Source organism: Pan paniscus, chromosome 7, assembly GCF_029289425.2.
Source record: "Pan paniscus chromosome 7, NHGRI_mPanPan1-v2.0_pri, whole genome shotgun sequence".
In the NCBI taxonomy this organism is placed as follows: domain Eukaryota; kingdom Metazoa; phylum Chordata; class Mammalia; order Primates; family Hominidae; genus Pan; species Pan paniscus.
Genome location: NC_073256.2, coordinates 141,940,947 through 141,960,402, shown reverse-complemented (window position 1 = coordinate 141,960,402; position 19,456 = coordinate 141,940,947). Strand labels below are relative to the sequence as shown.

Sequence of the window (19,456 nt, the reverse complement as noted above, 5' to 3'; positions counted from 1 at the left end):
CATCTGTAATCAGTTTTTTAAGAAGAAAACTCCAAAAAGGCCAATCACTATGTTTCCATTCATCCCACGTGCACCTCCCGGCCCTTCCCCTCTGCCTTGGCGGAGAGGCTGACCGCTTCTGGGGACCAATTCACTCAACCATTCATTCGTTCATATCATAGTTAGTGAGCGCCTCAAGTGGGCCTGGCACTGGCCTAGGAACACAGGGCACAAAGCTCCCAGTTGTACTGTCATCACCATCTGGTGGAGAAACTAGAAAACACAAGTAGTGGGGAGAAAAACAAACTGTACTTGGCAAGTACAATGATCCAGTCAGCATCAGTAGAACAAGAGAGGGAGAATGCTGCGGGATTTAAATGGGCATGATCCTCGTTTTGTGGGGTTTCCAGCTACTTGAAGGTGGGAAATGACAGTGATCACACCTCTGCTTTAGCAAGGTAATCCTGATAGCTATTATGTAGGTTTTGTGGGAAATAGGGAGAGGTAGGGAAGCATTTCAAGAGCTTAAACTAGGGTAATAGAAAAGAGAGAGAAATGGAAGAGATGTGTGCAGCATTTAGCAGCTGAGTGTTCATGGCCGGTAGTAGAGAGTGAACAAAGATGACTCAGGGTTTGGAAAAATACTTAAATATGAAATGGAAGCATGACTAGTTTGGCAGTGAAGAGAGGTACCCAGGTCCATTTGGATTAGGTTAAGTTTGAGATAATTATAGGACATCCAGGTAGAGATATCTGGGCAATTGGGAATGTGGTCTGGCAATCAAGAGATTAGGATTATACATTTAGATCTGAGAGTTATTTAAGCAGTATTTTTTTTTTTCAAAGACGTTGTGCTAAGTCCTGTGGAACTGTAAAATCTAGTGGTGCAGTTTTCAGACTGGAGACCTAAGACCTATGTACTGTACAGTCAAAAGCAAATGCAGGGGAGAATATGTTAAGTGCCAGGAAAAAGGTTTTGAAATTGCTGTGGGAAAGCCTGGAGTAGGGGTTTGGGGAGGGGTTGTCAAATAAGACATTGCCGTGTCTTAGCCTTTCCATCCTAACCTTTGATATAATTGATGAGGGAGATGGAATAAAAAGCCATGAAGTATTCCGTAAAGAAAGGCCACTTAACTTTTTAAAAGTGTGTTTATGTTAAACAACCAAATCCCTGCCTCAAGTTAATGTCTTAAATCCATCCTCCATGTAGACTCCATTTTGGTGTATCTAAAAATCAAATCAGCTAAATGTTTCTTTTGCTTCAAATCTTTCATTTACTCTCCTCAGGATAGCCTAAATGCTTTCACACCATACAAAGCCCTTCTGTGGTCCAGTCCTGCCCACTTTTCTAGCCCATCCCTGGGCTGCTCTATAAACACTTGTGCATGCTGTTTGTTACCTCTGACAAGGTTTTAGAGTGGCAGTTTGGGGCCAAAATATTCCTCTGCCTACCAACTACCCTGTTGCCTGTCTGCCTACTTACTCCTTAAAACTTATACCACATTATTTATAATTAAATATGAGTATGCCTTTCCCACTAGATCAAACTCTTAAGGCAGATACTGGTATGGTATTTATATTTTTTTCCTAGGGGCGTAGTACAATGACTGTTTGGGAAAGTATGAATGAGTGGCTTTAGTGCTAAGGTGATAAGAAAATTAGTAAAGGGATTAGCATCAGATAAAATAAGCAAGAAAAGACTTCTTAAAGAAGGTGACTTTATTGGAATAAATAATTGGAATAAATTTTTTTCTGCATGGTCTCCTTTAGCCCCACTCTCCTAAAGTAACCATATTAAAAGTTTGAAGTATAGCCTTCCCTAATTTTTTAATAGATTGTTATACAGATTCATAAAAATACAACGTATCAAGGTTTTTTTTTTTCCTTTTTGAAACAAATGAGATCATATTATGCATTCTATCCTTGGTATATGACTTACTCTGATATTTAATCTTTCAGTTTGTGTCATTTAAAAAATGCTGCCCATGAATCGCTAGACTAATTTCTTAGCCTAAAGAGTTCTGAACAATATTTTGAAAAACATCATATTAAATCCCTGGAAGTTTGGTCCACAAACAAGCTTCACATGGGACAATTGCATGAAAAATTAAACCCATTTTATGAAAATTACCTTAGATTTTGGTTTAAGACAGCTGACCATTGTAATTCTTTCTACATTTCTCTCTTTTCTACTTGCATAACAAGTGGCTGCCCCTTAGAACTATACCCCAACAGTGGGGGCTTTTGTTTGTTTTGAGACAGGGTCTTGCTCTGTCACCTAGGCTGGAGTACAGTGGCTTAGATCATGGCTCCAGCATTGACCTCCTAGGCTCAAGTGATCTTCCTGCCTCATCCTCCCAAGTAGCTGAGACTAGAGGTGCTCACCACCATACCAGGCTAATTTTTTTTTGTAGACCACTGTGTACTGCTTGTTGCTCAGGCTGGTCTTGAATTGCTGGCCTTAAGCAGTCCTTCCACCTCCGCCTCCCAAAGTTCTGGGATTACACGTGGAGCCACTGGCCAGCATGAGAATTTCTTTAGCCCAGCTTATACTCTCTTTTCTGTCTCCACAAGTGGAATTCTATTCCCTGGGTGTTATTTACAAACTCTTCCACTCTCAAAAATACTTCTACCTGTAACTATTATATGCCAGAATCTCTACTGCATTGATCTTAGACTACATAGTACACCAAAAAATGAGAAATATCTGTGCAAGAAGAAAATGCAAAATACAAACAACAGTGAAAATAAAAACATCATATTCCATTCCTGATATAGTTTAGATATTTGTCCTCTCCAAATCTCATGTTAAAATTTGCTCTCCAACGTTGAGGTGGTCCAGTGGGAGGTGTTTGGGTCACTTCCCACCATCCATCTCATGGGGGTGGATCCCTCATGAAAGGCTTGATGGCCTCCCTGTGGTAATGAGTTCACACTGGCTCCCCTTCCCTTTCCTCCAGGATTGGAAGCTTCCTGAGATCCTCCCAAAAGCAGATGTTGGTGTCATGCATCTTGTACAACCTGCAGAACCATAAGCCAAATACACCTCTTTTCTTTATAAATCACCCAGTCTCAGGTATTCCTTTATAGCAATGCAAAAGCAGATTAATACAGTTCCTCCAAATCACACATAACACCTCCATGTCTATCTTTCCAGATCTTCTGTAGGCATACCAAACAAAATAAGATCATACTGAGGCTACTCTTTTGTACTCTGCTTTTTTCAATCACAGTCTCCACCTTTCCATTTCAGGAAATGTTCATCTTAACTAGTACCAAAATCATACTCAAATTTTTCCTGTTGTTCCAAAAATGTCCCTTGGTGGTCATGTCCAAAATGGTATCCCATTTAGAGCCACACATTTGGTTGTTCCTTAAATTTTTAAATCAAGTGCAGAGGTTTGCAAACTTTTTCCTTAAAGGGCCATATAGTACATATTTTAGACTTTGAGGGCCACGTGATCTCTATTGCAGCTATTCAACTCTGCCCTTGTGTGTACTGTGATGTAATAGTAAATACGTATGTGTTCTCTGCTCCCATTTCTTTGTGCACAACTCCTGAAACCCTTGGAATCTCCTAAGTGCTAAGTGTCTTTTTGTATGCTGCTAAGATGACTGATGGCTGGGGGCTCCTGGATAGCCTCAGGATGGGGGTTTGCCTAGGAAAACCAATCATGTGATTAGAGAGTTGGAAGTTTCAGTCCCTCCCACCCACTCCCACTTCTGGGGAAGGGGAGAGAAACTGAAGGTTGAGTTGTTCACTAATGGCCAGTGATTTAATCAATCATACCTACATGGTGAAGCCTCTATAAAAACCCATATATGTCTCTATGTGTCTCTTCCACCTGGCCGTTTTTGAATTGCATCCTTTTACAATGAATGGGTAATAAGTGAAGTGCTTTCCTGAGTTCCGTGAGCTGCTCTAGCAAATGATCAAACCTGAGAAGGGGGTTGTGGGAACCTCTTATTGTAGCCAAGTTAGACAAGTTGTGGGTAACCTGGGAACCTACTGCTTGTAATTGGTATCTGAAATGGGGAGAGTCTTGTGGGACTGAGCCCTTGACCTCTGCGGTCTGATGTTATATCCAGGTAGATAGTGTGAGAATTGAGTTAAATTATAGGTCACCCAGCTGGTGTCAGAGAATTGGTTGTTGGGAGAGGAAACCCCACACATACCTGACGTCAGAAGTGAATCCTCACGCCTGTAATCCAAGCACTTTGGGAGGCCAAGGCGGGAGGACTGCTTGAGCCCGGGAGTTCAAGACCAGCCTGGGCAACAAAGTGAGACCCCATCTCTACTTAAAACAAACAAACAAAAAATTCAGAGTATTGTGAGTATGAGAATACTGTAGGAGAAAGCAGTTTGCATTTTTTCCTATCTCACACCTTGTCATTCAAAAGCAGGTGATAGACAGTATGTAAATAGGTGTGGCCATGTTCCAGTAAAACTTACGGTCACTGAAACTTGAAGTTCTTATAATTTTGATGTGTCACAAAATATTCTTTTGATTTTCTTCAGCTATTTAAAAATGTAAAGTCATTCTTAGCTTAGAGGCAAACAAAAGTAGGCAGTGGCTTGTGGGCCTTAGTTTACCAACCCCTTGCTCTAGCGCATTTCTTTTTTTTTTTTTTGAGACGGAGTCCCGCTCTGTCACCCAGGCTGGAGTGTAGTGGTGCAATCTGGGCTCACTGCAAGCTCCGCCTCCCGGGTTCACACCATTCTCCTGCCTCAGCCTCCTGAGTAGCTGGGACTACAGGTGCCCACCACCACGCCCGGCTAATTTTTTGTATTTTTAGTAGAGACGGGGTTTCACCGTGTTAGCCAGGATGGTCTCGATCTCCTGACCTCGTGATCCTCCTGCCTCAGCCTCCCAAAGTGCTGGGATTATAGGCGTGAGCCATCGCGCCCTGCCACGCATTTCTTTTTTTAATGTCACTGACTTACCAGAGCAGCTGGGCTGGTTGTCCCTGTGAAATAAAAATAAAATTCTAAGCCCCCTAAACTGGCTGAACAGAACCCGCCTCGACCAAGTAGACCCCAGAAAAACATGAAAAACTAAGATTCCCAAACATAACAAGATGAGGGGTCGGTCCTGGTCTCCTTCCTTACTAACCAATACCAGACTTTTTTCCTAAAAGTTGAACAGAAACCAGCCCTGAAAAACAAAGATTGGAAGACTTGCTCCTCTGCTGACTTCAGCCAACTGCCTGACATTGGGACCAGCTCCCCTCCTTTTTTGCAGTTTCACCATGACAGCTGACCAGTTTCACAAGGCATTCCTTCCTGTACTGAGGGCAGTTGCCACCCCCTCAGGCCTCATCAAGGCTACCAAAAAGTTACTCCTGGGATCCCCTCTCATTGTATATGTTTCTCATTCAATTTAGGCCCTTTGCACCTGTCCCCTCACTCAGCATCTTTAAGCCAGTTGATTGACCTCCTATGAGATACTTTTCTCCTCTTCTAACCTAACCATAATTTACTGTAACCTCCTTAATGTAGCTACCATTTTGCGTTTTTTTTTTTTTTTTGAGACAGAGTCTCACTCTGTCGCCCAGACTGTAGTGCAGTGGTGCCATCTCGGCTCACTGCAAGCTCCACCTCCCGGATTCACGCCATTCTCCTGCCTCAGCCTCCCGAGTAGCTGGGACTACAGGCGCCCGCCACCACGCCCGGCTAATGTTTTGTATTTTTAGTAGAGACAGGGTTTTACCGTGTTAGCCAGGACGGTCTCGATCTCCTGACCTCGTGATCTGCCCACCTCGGCCTGTTAAAGTGCTGGGATTACAGGCATGAGCCACTACACCTGGCCCCGTTTTGCCTTTAATAGGAGATTAACGCACCCAAAGACTGCGTTGTCTTTACAGACACTTTTCTCTCACCTCATATAGACTTAAGGGAGACCCCCTTACCCACTAATGGATCCTTTCTCAAAAATTCTGCTGGCTTCCATTATGCAGCCTATGTGGTGGTCTCTGTGATGGGAATCATTGAATCAGGCCCCCAGCCAACTGCCCGATCTGCCCAACAAGCAGAATTAGCATCCCCTCACTTGGGCCTGCCTACTGGCCAGGGGTGAAACGGTTAATATTTATGCAGACAGCACGTATGTCTTTGGAGTTGCCCATGATTTTGGCATGCTGTAGAAACAGAGGATTTTTTACTTCCTCTGGACAACCTATTAAGAACAAAGACTAGGCCAGGTGCAGTGGCTCACGCCTGTAATCCTAGCACTTTGGGAAGCCGAGGCAGGTGGATCACTTGAGGTCAGGAGTTTGAGACCAGCCTGACCAACATGGTGAAACCTCGTCTCTATAAAAAACACAAAAATTAGCCAGACGTGGTGGCACGCACCTGTAATCCCAGCTATGTGGGAGGCTGAGGCAGGAGAATCACTTGAGCCTGGGAGGTGGAGGCTGCAGTGAGCTGAGATTGCACCACTGCACTCCAGCCCGGGCGACAGAGTGAGACTCTGTCTCAGAAAAAAACAAAAACAAAGACTGTTTTGTTTCTCTTAGATGCCATTCAGGCTCATTGAGCCCTAGCCGTTATCATAGTCGAGGGACATTTCTCTGACAAGACAGAAGACAGCGAAGGCAACCACCTAGTGGATGCAGCAGCTAAAGCTGCCGCCCAGCATGTGGCTCCTTCCCGAGTTGTACTCAACCCACTCCTCCTCCTCTTCCTCCCCCCCCCCTTGCTCTTCCTTCTTCCTTGCTCCCCTCCCCATCTGAAGACCTTTCCAGACTCATTTTCACAAAAGACAGTCTTGGAGTCTGGAAGAGGGAAATGGATGAAACAAAATTGCGCTTGCAATCTGCAGACAAAATTACAGGAAGGTCCAAATGGACATTCAGTCCTACCCAGCACCCTGCAAAGACAAACAACCTTCATACATAATCTAACCCATTGGAATCCAGACAAAATGATTCAGCGGGGTAGACAGTACTACTGTATGGTGGCTCTCTCCAGCTCTTGCCCCACTGCTCTATAAACTTTGCAATATCTACCCTCAGTATAACCCAGGTGAACTCCTGAAGCTCCCTCCAGGACAATTTCCTCTCCCCTAGGGTCCCTTAACCATGTGACAACTTGATTTCGTTTAGTTACCACCATCCCACAGATTAAATTTTGTTCTTCTAATGGTTGATGATGTATTCTCATTGAGGTAGGTCTTTCACCTGTAAACAAGCAACAGCTATGGTGGTGGCCAAAATGCTGCTTGAGAAAAACCGTTCCTATCTAGGGTGTTCCCACTGAATTCCACAGCGACAGAGGCACTCATTTTACCTGCCAAATACTAGAACAAGTTTTTTAAATCTGCCCTTTTACAGCACTTTCACTGTGCCTATTACCCCCAGTCCTCTGGGCTAGTTGAACAGTCTAATGGGATCATTGAAAGCGAGCTGGCAAAAGTTACAGAAACTTAATCTGTCCTTGCCTAAAGCTCTCCCATTAGCATTACTGATTCTGCAGTCCATTCTCACCAGTAAATGTCAGCTCTCCCCTTTTGAAATTGTTACTGGTTGGTCTGTGCACTTAGACCAGGAAATATTTTCTCCTGCCAAATGACAGGAGGGAACTTTAGGCTTATTGCCAGGGGCTTGTTAAAGCTATAAAGATCAATCACTGCAAGTTGTAGAATCTTTTTACAGCTTCCCAACAGGCCATAAACTCCAGTATTACCACCTCCAGCTTGGTGATGACAAGTAGTGGAAGAGACATCAGTTAAAATACTTCCTCCAGCCTACTGGATGGATGCTATTAATTAATCCTTGTGCTGCTAAGTTATAGAGATTGACTCCTGGTCGCACATGTCTCATCTGAAAACAACAACCCTTGCTGAATCTTGGAAGTTGGTGCCAGTCTCTCCACGAGACTTCAGTTAACCAGAGCCTCATCTTTAGACCCAGAAAAAGGCAATAGTCAACATAAACTGCTTTCGTGAGACCCAGGGCCAGGACTGTATTCAAAGACACTGGGTCTCATTTAATAATTTGCCTCTATCTAAACTAATAGAATTTGTTCCATGCCTTTCTGCTAGATAACTTCGACGTTTAGCTACCTGTGTGCTTCGTCTTCTTGTCTTTATCAGAACTGAGCAGGGCTTATGACCCCCACTCCTGAGGACATCATTGCTTTGTTCCTGTAGTGAGATGTTCTCTTACTTAAGGACAGTCCCTTAAGTTTGTCAGATAATCCCCTTGGATTTGTATGGGATTTATGGTTTTTCCCTTGGTTCAGTTTTCTGAATTGTTAAATGGCTGTTCCCTCCATTCCTTTTACTCATACCTGCACTGTCGCCTTTCCCTCTCTGTGCAATTGTCCCTCTGTCTTGTCTCAATGCAGAGAATGGCATGATAACACTTTAGTTAAGCTGTCCCACATGTTGCTAGTAGAAGGAAACCTATTGGATTGCTGGATTTGCCAACAACTTCCTTGATCCATTCATAATAGATATGTGCCATTGGTAATATCTGTCACTGACTGCTCAGATGTCCCTAATGTCACCACTTACCCAGACCAACCCCTTTTCCTGTTGATTTTCCAGGTCCAATTGCTTCAAAGCCCAGATATTGTCACCCCTTGTTCTGATTTGTCCCGTGTTTTTAACATTGGAAACCCATTCTTTACCATGGGACCTTCTTTGTTGTTGTTGTTCTTTGGGTTTTTTATGTTTTTTTTTTGAGACTGAGTCTTGGTCTGTTACCCAGGCTGGAGTGCAGTGGTGAGATCTCAGCTCACTATAACCTCCGCCTCCCGGGTTCAAGCGATTCTCCTGCCTCAGCATCCCAAGAGCTGGGATTACAGGCACCTGCCACCATGCCCAGCTAATTTTTGTATTTTTAGTAGAGACTGGATTTCACTGTGTTGGCCAGGCTGGTCTTAAACTCCTGACCTCAAGTAATCCACCTGCCTTGGCCTCCCAGAGTGCTGGGATTACAGACGTGAGCCACTGCACCCGGCCTACCATGGGACCTTCTTGACCTATGAACTACTGGATAGACAAGTGTCATCTACATCAGATAAATAAAGTTAAAAATATATCCCTACAGTGCCCACAATATTTACATTTAAAATAAGTGAGTGGATTCTGGAAAGCTTGCAAGAGAAATGGCCCATGGTTTAGTTTGGTGATGTCAGCACTCCTCATGAATGCATCTGCTAATTAAGACATCCTCAGGAGTATCACTTGTGCCCCCCATTCAGGCTGTGTGTTTGTATGTGGCATAAGGTCTGATCCACCTGCACAGCTTTGGGCACACTGTTGGCTCGGCAGCCTACAGTTAGAAGGTTCATGCTTGCTGAGATATTTTGTAACCCCCTGTATCCTTACACAAACTTACAGAAGGACCCCCTTTCTCTCCATTATTAAACTAAAAGGTCTATGTTGGCAGGGTGTGAAGGTGATACAGATCAAAGCATCCTGGGAATATTAATTCCGAGTGTTGGGATTTATGTCAATAAGGATATGATTTGAAAAGTCTCTGCCACTATTAGTCAGATTGTTGCGGGATTTAGGAGTATGAGAGAGACCTCGGGTTGAAACAGGAGAATCTTTTATTGAGTGCACTCAGGCCCAGCAGACTCAGGTCCAAAGACTGAGCCCGAAACAAAGACAGCACTTGACTTTTATACACACTTCACAAAAGGGTGTGGGCTAGCTTGAAGCAAGCTTACAGTGGTGTGAAAGCAGGGATACAGAGGCAGGACAAACTCAGGATTGCTCATGACCATTGCCAAGCAACCCAGGTGTCCGTTATCTAGGTTTGCCTAGGCATGGGCTTATCCCATAACCTTCACTGTGGGACCCAGGCAGCTGTAGTTCAGGCCTACACAGGCTTCTCGTGACCTTTATTGTACTTCTTAGATAAAACAGAATACTTGAAGTTACTAGTTACAGAGAACAAGAATCTATAAACTCATACCATAAAGCAAAGGAAAATTTGTTTTTCTTCTCCTTATGTTGAGGGAGTGCTGGGAGAGTCTCCACAGCACATTAGATACCATTATCAAGACTTTTCCTGGGTCTGGGGTATGCCTGTTGCCGCCTCTGGGACAAGTCAGTCTAATACAGGAAAACTTATTTCTCTATCTTTTTAATTTTATTTTTCTTTAATTTCCCACCTCAAGATAGCTGCAGACACTGCAAAAAGCCTTGTAGCTCAACAAAAGTCTCTAAACTCCTTGCTTAAGTAGTACTAGATAATAAAGTTGCCGTAGATTTTCTCCTAGCCAAACAAGGAGTTGTTTGGCCCATACCTCCTGTTACATAAGTACTTCAGGTGAAATAGAAACTGTTAGAGGCCGGGCGCAGTGGCTCACGCCTGTGATCCCAGCACTCTGGGAGGCCGAGGCGGGAGGATCACAAGGTCAGGAGATCGAGACCATCCTGGCTAACATGGTGAAACCCCGTCTCTACTTAAAATACAAAAAATTAGCCAGGTGTGGCGGCAGGCGCCTGTAGTCTCAGCTACTTGGGAGGCCGAGGCAGGGGAATGGCGTGAACCTGGGAGGCGGAGCTTGCAGTGAGCCGAGATGGCACCACTGTACTCCAGCCTGGGTGACAGAGCGAGACTCCATCTCAAAAAAAAAAGACACTGTTAGAGAAAGACTATCCAAACAACCTTAAATGGTTACAAGAGCTATGAACTACTAATCCTCTCAATGATCTATTTAGTTGGCTTCCAACTGGCCTGGGAAATCCCTTTCAAACTGCTAAGTGTTTGTCATATTCATAGTCTCCATCATACTTTCTTTCTTAACATTTAAATTACTTATAATAGGACTGCAAGAAGTCCCCTGTTAAAACCAGAATTATGATGGCTCAGTGCGTAGAACTTACAGGCAAGTTAATTTTGTAGCCATTCCTTTTGGCTCTTATATCTCTTATACCTTACGGGTTAATGAGGGCCTGCCATCTCTCTATTCCTGGTTGTTCTAGGATGTCCAATTGGCTATCGTAGGGATGGATCTGGGACAGATAGCCACACCACCCTGGCAATGACATGGGACAAAATAAAGATTTGGCTATTGGTGCTGCTGGCAGCAGATCGTGGCTAAAATGGGGAAACATAAAATAAAAGTAAATTTCTAAGCACCCCCCCGCCCCACCCGACTGACTGAATGGACACTACCTTGGCCAAGGAGACCCCAGAAAAACTTTGAAAGCTAAGTTTTCCAGCCATGATTAGATGAGAGTTTGGTCACACCTCAGTACACCCCCTTCCTCACTAACCGATACCAGACTTTTTTTGTAAGCGTTAAATAGAAACCAGCCCTGGAACAGAAACAAGACTCACTCCTCTGCTGACTTCAGCCAACCACCTGACACCACAGCCAGACTCCCCTCCTTTTTTGTGGTTTTGACATGACAGCTGACCAGTTTCACCGCGCATTCCTTCCTGACAAGTGACCACCAGTCACAGACTAGTTCTGGCTGGTTTACTCAGGCTGTGCACCTTTTGACATATAAAGCTTAATTTTACTGCATTTTAATGTTAAGTCTCCACCCCAAAGTGAACATGGGGTTTGTGTAACATGTATGTTTGCTTATCATACATGCATGAGTCCACCTTTCATGAATATCCATAGCTCCTCCTATAACCTGTTAAATATGTACGTTAGCCAGCCCATTTAGTGTAAAACTCCTGTTCCCCACTTCTTCCTTTGAAATGGTTGCTTTTTTTCTCAGCCAAAGGCTCTGCTTCCCAGCCTGCAGGTTGCACGTCAATATAAGAAATAAAGTTCTTCCTTAATGTATAGATCTCGTGATTTTAAGTCAACACCCTACAGAAAGTCTATCTCCTGGCTTTGTCTGTTTGCTAAATAGTAGTGTCATTGAGCTTGTTCTCTAATCCCCTGTATTTACTATAAACTCGGGGTTATATCTAAAGACGAGCAATATCGAAAAAACAAATTGTGCCTTATTTGCTGTCCCTTTGTATCCCTAGATCATAGGTGACAGTGATGTGACACGATTCAGTGAGCCCAATAACTGAGGCTTCAACTTAAGAGTTGTGGTTTTCTCCTGGTTACAAACAGTGCCGTTTTCTACTCTTACCTTGTTTTGAAAACGAAAAGTCAATATTTGAAGAACTCTTAAACAATAAAGTAGGTGCTGCTTTTCAAGCCAGCTATTTGAAGAAAATTAATGAAAAAGAAACATTACTGATCTATATAGGGTGACATGCTACTGAATGTATGAATCCTTCAGTTTTCTCCCCTAATGGGAAGTAGCAATTTTCCACTTTGCCTTGTTTTTCTTCCTATCATTCCCTCCCACCCGTATCTCTTACTTTCTTAGCTTTTCAAGCTACTTACTATCTTTAGCTGGATCTGGCTAGACATTGGTTTTCATACAGTATTTGTCTAGTTTGTTTGAGTTTACATGCCAGTAGGCATACGTCTAATAGAGACTTTTAATTTAAAAGATACTATTGTCAACCTCAAATAACCAAAAAGGTCAGAATCTAGTTTACAGAGTTTATTCAAGCACAACAGTTGAGGACTGCAGCCCAGGACACACTTCCAAGTTGCGTTGGGGAGTGCTCCAGAGAACAAAAGAGAGGCTCAAATTTTTAAAGGACAAATCAAAAGGTGGGGCGCGGTTACAAAAATTGTTAATCAGGGATTCTCATTGGTTTACAGAAATAACATTGGTTAGTGATTGGCTATGTATTGTTGAACTATAGGGTGTATGGCATTTTAGGGCCACTTGGCGTCAGTCTAGAGCCCACATAGCAAGCGGCTTCAAGAAGTAATTATGTAGCTCAAAGGGGAGTGAGCTTGGACTGCTGTGAACATTTTAAATGCCTTTCTGGGCCTGATCATTTAAAGGTGCTTGCATTTCTCAGATACAAGGTTTTTGTTTCTCACTATCCCTTAACATAGATAAGAACATTTTGAACAAATTAAATAAATAGGATTTTGAGTGGCTTTGTTTTCATGATTACATCATGAGTCTTAATGTTCAAAACATATTGACTCACATTTGGCTATTTGATAATGCATTCTTGGATCGGGAGCCTTAACCCCTTAAGGTGGTATAACAGTATGGCTAAAGCTGATTCAAATTCCATTTGTTGTTGGCATGTTACAGTGTTTGTAATAACAGTGTTCCCAATAATTACATGTTAATAAGACTTTTAATTTGCAAAATGCTTTCATATTTGTTTTTGGTTTTGAGCCACATTTTGTTGCTAGAAGGAGAAAGTTTATGTCCACCCTACTAGTGAGAAAACTGAGGCTCAGAAAGACTCACTTATTTGTTGCGGGTGAGCTGTGACTATCTGGGCCAGCAGTGCGAGGGTACAAGAATTTACTAAGACTGGCTGGGCGTGGTGCCTCATGCCTGTAGTCCCAGCATTTTGGGAGGCCAAGGTGGGTGGAGCTCCTGAGGTCAGGAGTTCGAGACCAGCCTGTCCAACATGGCGAAACCCTGTCTCTACTAAAAATACAAAAAATTAGCTGGGTGTGGTGGTGGGCGCCTATAATCCCAGCTACTTGGGAGGCTGAGACAGGAGAATTGCTTGAACCCGGGAGGTGGAGGTTGCAGTGAGCCGAGATTGTGCCACTGCACTGTAGCCTGGGCGATAGGGTGAGACTCTGTCTTAAAAAGAAAAATAAAAAAAAGATTAGGATGATGCTAAAGTGTGGAAGGATGGTGGGTGGTCAGCTGCTATTACCACTGTCTACATCTGCATGGCCTTTAAGTGCTTCTCACTGCACTTGGGTCAAGGGACTTTTGAAGGAGTCTTCCTGCATTTCTGTCTGCCCAGATAAACCCAGAGACTATACTGGGACGTAGGACCTGCTTTCCTCATCAGCCAGGACCTATAGACCTTTCTCATCCCTCATTTCCCCCATCCCAAATCTCAAATCCTCAAGCAGAATATCCTGACACTCTGGCCTGCCTTCAGCAAAAATCCATCAAGTTGAGTAAACCCAGAATCTTCCCTCACCTTTGATGTTTCCTCTTAGTAATTTTTCATCTGTTGATCCCCATTCTACTTGGTGGCAATAAATCCTCACTTGTCCTTGTATTCAAAATTGAGCCCAGTCCCTCCCCCTTCTGCAAAACCTTCCCTTCTGTCAGTAGTCTCTCTTGAATAAAGGCTTCCTCAGAGTCTTTGACAAGTATTATGAATAATTGTTTGCTTAACACTGCACAAAGGGGAAATGGTCTAAAGAGATACAGACCATTTCTGTTTTCCTAATTATCAGTGATGATCGGTGACCCTAGACTAAACCTCTCTGAAGGATTATTTTAGGCAGAAAGGCCTCTCCTCTCTTCCCTGGGTTTCCTTTCTCAGTCTGCCCCATTTATCTAATTTCCTTTACTTACTTATAAAGAAACTAGATAGTAATTCTTTGGATTGGGCCATTCCACCAAACTTCTATATTGTATGTATAGTATTAGATGATGTTTATATGTTAATAGCCCTTTTAAAGGGTACCACATCCCACCCATCTTTGTTGACATGTTAGTGCCCAAATATCTTTGTAGTTTTCTGCATTTTACTTTTTCCCCTATTGTTTCAAATGCCTGGAATACTCTCTTCACTGCCTCTTAAATTTTCTAAACTCCCATTCAATTTCAAGGTGTGTCTTATTGGTGGAGCAGACACTCCTGGGGACCAACTTGGCAGAAATTAGAATGAGAACATACCAAGAAGCTGAAACTTGGCAGAAATAATGTAGGGAGTCTGTTGGTAGTCAGCTGCCTACCACCACTGCAAATTTTGAGATTCTCCTCCTGCTAAAAGATGTGTATTTTCAATAAGGGAGGCATTTTTCTTCTTGCCTGTGACCAGTCACAGTCTGACTTCATATCTTGTTGTTCCCCATGTTCCCTTATATTCTACAGCAGAACAGAGCTTTCTGTTGCATCCAGTATTTTAAAAACAAGTGTCTGTACCATAGCTGAGTCTGGTGTCTTCTGACCCCTCCCTTCCTTACACTGTTTTCCCTCAGTATCGGCAGGAGACTGGTTCCAGAACCTCCTGCAGATACCAAAACCCTTACATAAAATGGCATGGTGCGCCCCGTCCGGGAGGGAGGTGGGGGGGGTCAGCCCCCCACCCGGCCAGCCGCCCTGTCTGGGAGGGAGGTGGGGGGGTCAGCCCCCCGCCCGGCCAGCCGCCCCGTCCGGGAGGTGAGGGGCGCCTCTGCCCGGCCGCCCCTACTGGGAAGTGAGGAGCCCCTCTGCCCGGCCACCACCCCGTCTGGGAGGTGTACCCAACAGCTCATTGAGAACGGGCCATGATGACAATGGCGGTTTTGTGGAATAGAAAGGGGGGAAAGGTGGGGAAAAGATTGAGAAATCGGATGGTTGCCATGTCTGTGTAGAAAGAAGTAGACATGGGAGACTTTTCATTTTGTTCTGTACTAAGAAAAATTCTTCTGCCTTGGGATCCTGTTGATCTGTGACCTTACCCCCAACCCTGTGCTCTCTGAAACATGTGCTGTGTCCACTCAGGGTTAAATGGATTAAGGGCGGTGCAAGATGTGCTTTGTTAAACAGATGCTTGAAGGCAGCATGGTCGTTAAGAGTCATCACCACTCCCTAATCTCAAGTACCCAGGGCCACAAACACTGCGGAAGGCCGCAGGGTCCTCTGCCTAGGAAAACCAGAGACCTTTGTTCACTTGTTTATCTGCTGACCTTCCCTCCACTATTGTCCTATGACCCTGCCAAATCCCCCTCTGCGAGAAACACCCAAGAATCATCAATAAAAAAAAAATAATAATAATAAAAATGGCATGGTGTTTGCCTATAACCTGTGCATATCCTCATGTATGCTTTAAATCATGTCTAGATTACTTAAAATACCTAATTTGATGTAAATGCTATGTAAATGGTTTTTATACCTTACTGTGCTTTTATTTATATTATTTTTTATTGTTGTGTTGTTATTTTTATTTTCTAATATTTTCAATCGACCTGTGGTTGGCTGAATCTGCAGATCCAGATCCCAGAGATACAGAGGGCCAATTGTTCTTCTCTCCAGCAGCCGGAACAGCCTGTAGCTCTTTACAAGCACTGTGCTCTTTCCCATCTTGAAGGCTTTGCTCCCACTGCTTCCTCTTTGTGCAGTTACCTCTCTTCCACTGGATAACAGTCACTCATTCTTTAAGATTCAGTTCAATGATGACTTCTTTCTGGAAGCCTCTTCTGAGCCAGCCACCAGACTAGGTTGGGTGTTCCTCTTCTGTGTCCCATAGTACCAGTGTTTACTTCTAATATTTCAGAATTGTCTGATAATGGATCTGCCTTACCAGTTCTGCGGTGAGTTTCTTGAAAGCAGGAATTATATCCTATTCATCTTTGTATCCCGTGTTTCCAGCACAGTAGTTGACAAGTGGTAGGCACTTGGATATTGTTTGAGTAGATGAGTGTGTGAACAAAAAGTTTAGTAACCAAAGCTTTTTATTTAAGTACAAGTTTCATGTAGAGACTCAATAATTAATCAGTGACTTTTGCTTTCTACAGATATTGGTATCAACTTGACTGACCCTATGTTCAGAGGAATTTATAGGGGGGTTCAAAAGCATCAAGGTAAATATTTCCTTTATTAAGGCGAATACTTTCCTATGAAGACAAATTTTCTGCCTCAGGAGATCTTGAAAAGCATAATTCATGCTGAGTCTTGTGGCTCACACCTGTAATCTCAGCACTTTGGGAGTCTGAGGCAGGAGGATTGCCTGAGCTCAGGAGTTCAAGACCAGCCCGGGCAACATAATCCGCTCTTAAAATTCAAATAATAAAGAACTCCTGGCTGGGCGCAGTGGCTCACGCCTGTAATCCCAGCACTTTGGGAGGCTGAGGCAAGCGGATCACCTGAGGTCAGGAGTTCGAGACCAGCCTGGCCAACATGGTGAAACCCCATCTCTACTAAAAATACAATAAAATTAGCCGGGCATGGTGCTTGCCCTGATTACAGGCAAGCACCTGTAATCCCAGCTACTTGGGAGGCTGAGGCACGAGAATCGCTTGAACCCAGGAGGTGGAAGTTGCAGTGAGCCGAGACCACACCATTGCACTCCAGCCTGGGCAACAAGAACAAAACTCCGTCTCAAAAAAAAAGAACTCATTATGCATTTTGGATAAAACTGTAAACAAAGTGAAACATTTATTGATAAACCATGATCATGAACATTTATAATAAAGTTTAATTAAGGTCTTCTTACCTGTAGAAGTCTATAATTTCAAATATAAAACTTCAAATAGCCATTTGCACAGAAGCTAAAAAAAAAAGTCAAATTTTTGTCTGCCAGGTTTTCATAATGCAGAGTTTATCTTTTACAGATGACTTACAGGATGTAATAGGGAGAGCTGTCGAGATTGGTGTTAAAAAGGTAACATCCGTTTTGTTATTCTTGAGATTTTTAAAATTCATTTTTTAACTAAATTTTAGTTAAAATTTTGCAGAATAGAAAGGAACAAACCAATGCCACAGTTGGGGTACATATTGTCTACTTGTGATATTAGAAAGTTAATTGAAACAAAATATCAAAATACTCTGTTCATAGCAATTTAAGTTACACAAATCTCATGTATAGTTTTTATATATGATAAATGGCAAAACCTCTTTGAAAAAAAATTTTTTAAACCTATGTGAATTACCAGGCTTAAGAGGCAACTTTTAATCAATTTTATAATATAATTTAGCATTTGTCAGAATTAAGCAATATCAAAAATACATGTACCTGACACCAAGTGTAGCTATTTATAGTTTGGGCATACCATTTAAATAACGGAGTAATACTTTCATTTTTACAGTGATAAAATGTCTATGGCTTTTTAGAGAGTTCTACTAAGCAAATGAATAGATATTTCTTTAAATTAGCTTTAAAACAGAGAGCTAGCCCACACATACACTAAGAAATAAGGTTAAATTCCGTAGTATGCTACCAGGACACTTGGTAGCTGCTACCTCCAAGATGAATAACTTGTTTTGGAAAGTGACACTGCTGACTAAATGAGTTTTGCAGTCTCCAACTCTAAACTTTTATTTGTTATTATTCACAAATAATATGAAAAGATAAAAGTTACATTAATTTCTCATTATAGTCACTCTGCTTGGTAAATCACTTTAAACAATGCTTTTCTGCAGACTCTGAAATACTAAGCTCCTAAATTTTCATGTGTTAGCCATGAGTAATTTAATCTTAATGTTTATTCACACACACACACTTAGGAATGACAGAACTGAAGTGATTTTTACTTGGACATGGTTCCAAACTGAAATTTAATTCAATACCTTGCATTTATATTGTAGTAGTTAAAAGCATAGTTAGGGCATAACAAAAGTGGTATCCAGCCCCTACTTCATTTTTCATAGCTTTATAACCTAGAGTCTTTTATCTCACTAGACTTCAGTTTTCTCATCTGTAAAATGAGAATGATAATAGTACTTAATTAATAGAGTTGTTATGAAGGCTAAATAAAATATTGAGTGTAAAGCATTTGGTATTATACCTGGCATAAACAACCTTCGTTATGTGTATGATGGAAGCCACCACCATGAGATCATCATCATCGTTATTTTTTTTTTTTTTTTTGAGACGGCGTCTCGCTCTGTCACCCAGACTGGAGTGCAGTGGCATGATCTCGGCTCACTGCAAGCTCCACCTCCTGGGTTCACGCCATTCTCCTGCCTCAGCCTCCCGAGTAGCTGGGACTACAGGTGCCCGCCACCAAGCCCGGCTAATTTTTTTGTATTTTTAGTAGAGACGGGGTTTCACCATGTTGGCCAGGATGGTCTCGAACTCCTGACCTCGTGATCCACCAGCCTCGGCTTCCCAAAGTGCTGGGATTACAGGCTTGAGCCACCGCGCCAGGCCCATCATCGTTATTTTATACACTGGGAGAGGAGACGATGCCCTCTTGTCTTGCCGTTTTTTTCAACTATTTAGTAAAGTTGTAGGTAAAATAAAAAGTATACTTGGTTAGTATTTTACGTAATTTAAATACTGGATGTAGGCATCTGTTCTAGTATTAAAGTTTTAGGTATGTTAGTAACAAGAAAGTTTTCCCAATATTTTTATTAATGTCTTTTTTTTTTTTTTCTGGAGGCAGAGTCTCGCTCTGTCCCCCAGGCTGGAGTGCAGTGGCACGATCTCGGCTCACTGCAACCTCTGCCTCCCGGGTTCAAGTGATTCTCCTGCCTCAGCCTCCCAAGTAGCTGGGACTACAGGGGCCTGCCACCACGCCTGGCTAATTTTTGTATTTTCAGTAGAGACGGGATTTCGCCATGTTGGCCAGGATGGTCTCAAACTCCTGACCACGGGTGATCCGTCTGCCTCAGCCTCCCAAAGTGCTGGGATTATAGGCGTGAGCCACTGCGCCCTGCCTTACATCTTCTGCTTTACAGATAGTCAAGGATTTAATTATGGCTATGTTTCCTGAATGGATACGCAATATCTAATCATATTAAAGATTTAAATAGCTATATGAAAATATCTATTTATCATT

The 19,456-nt window shown here is 42.8% G+C and overlaps 1 protein-coding gene across 4 annotated transcripts in view; it reads left to right on the top strand.

Moving 5' to 3' along the window:
* The window catches only part of TATDN1 (TatD DNase domain containing 1), a 51,236-nt gene that overhangs the window by 370 nt on the left and 31,410 nt on the right, over nucleotides 1-19,456 (top strand). For 2 of the 4 annotated variants that reach the window (XM_003820466.5, XM_003820465.6), the window contains exons 2-3: nucleotides 16,472-16,537; nucleotides 17,288-17,337. In XM_003820466.5, the coding sequence (XP_003820514.2) occupies nucleotides 16,472-16,537; nucleotides 17,288-17,337 (116 nt within the window). Of the gene's footprint in view, nucleotides 1-310; nucleotides 438-16,471; nucleotides 16,538-17,287; nucleotides 17,338-19,456 lie in introns of those variants that run through there. The other 2 variants (XM_034966575.4, XM_034966576.4) reach the window with 2 other exon arrangements.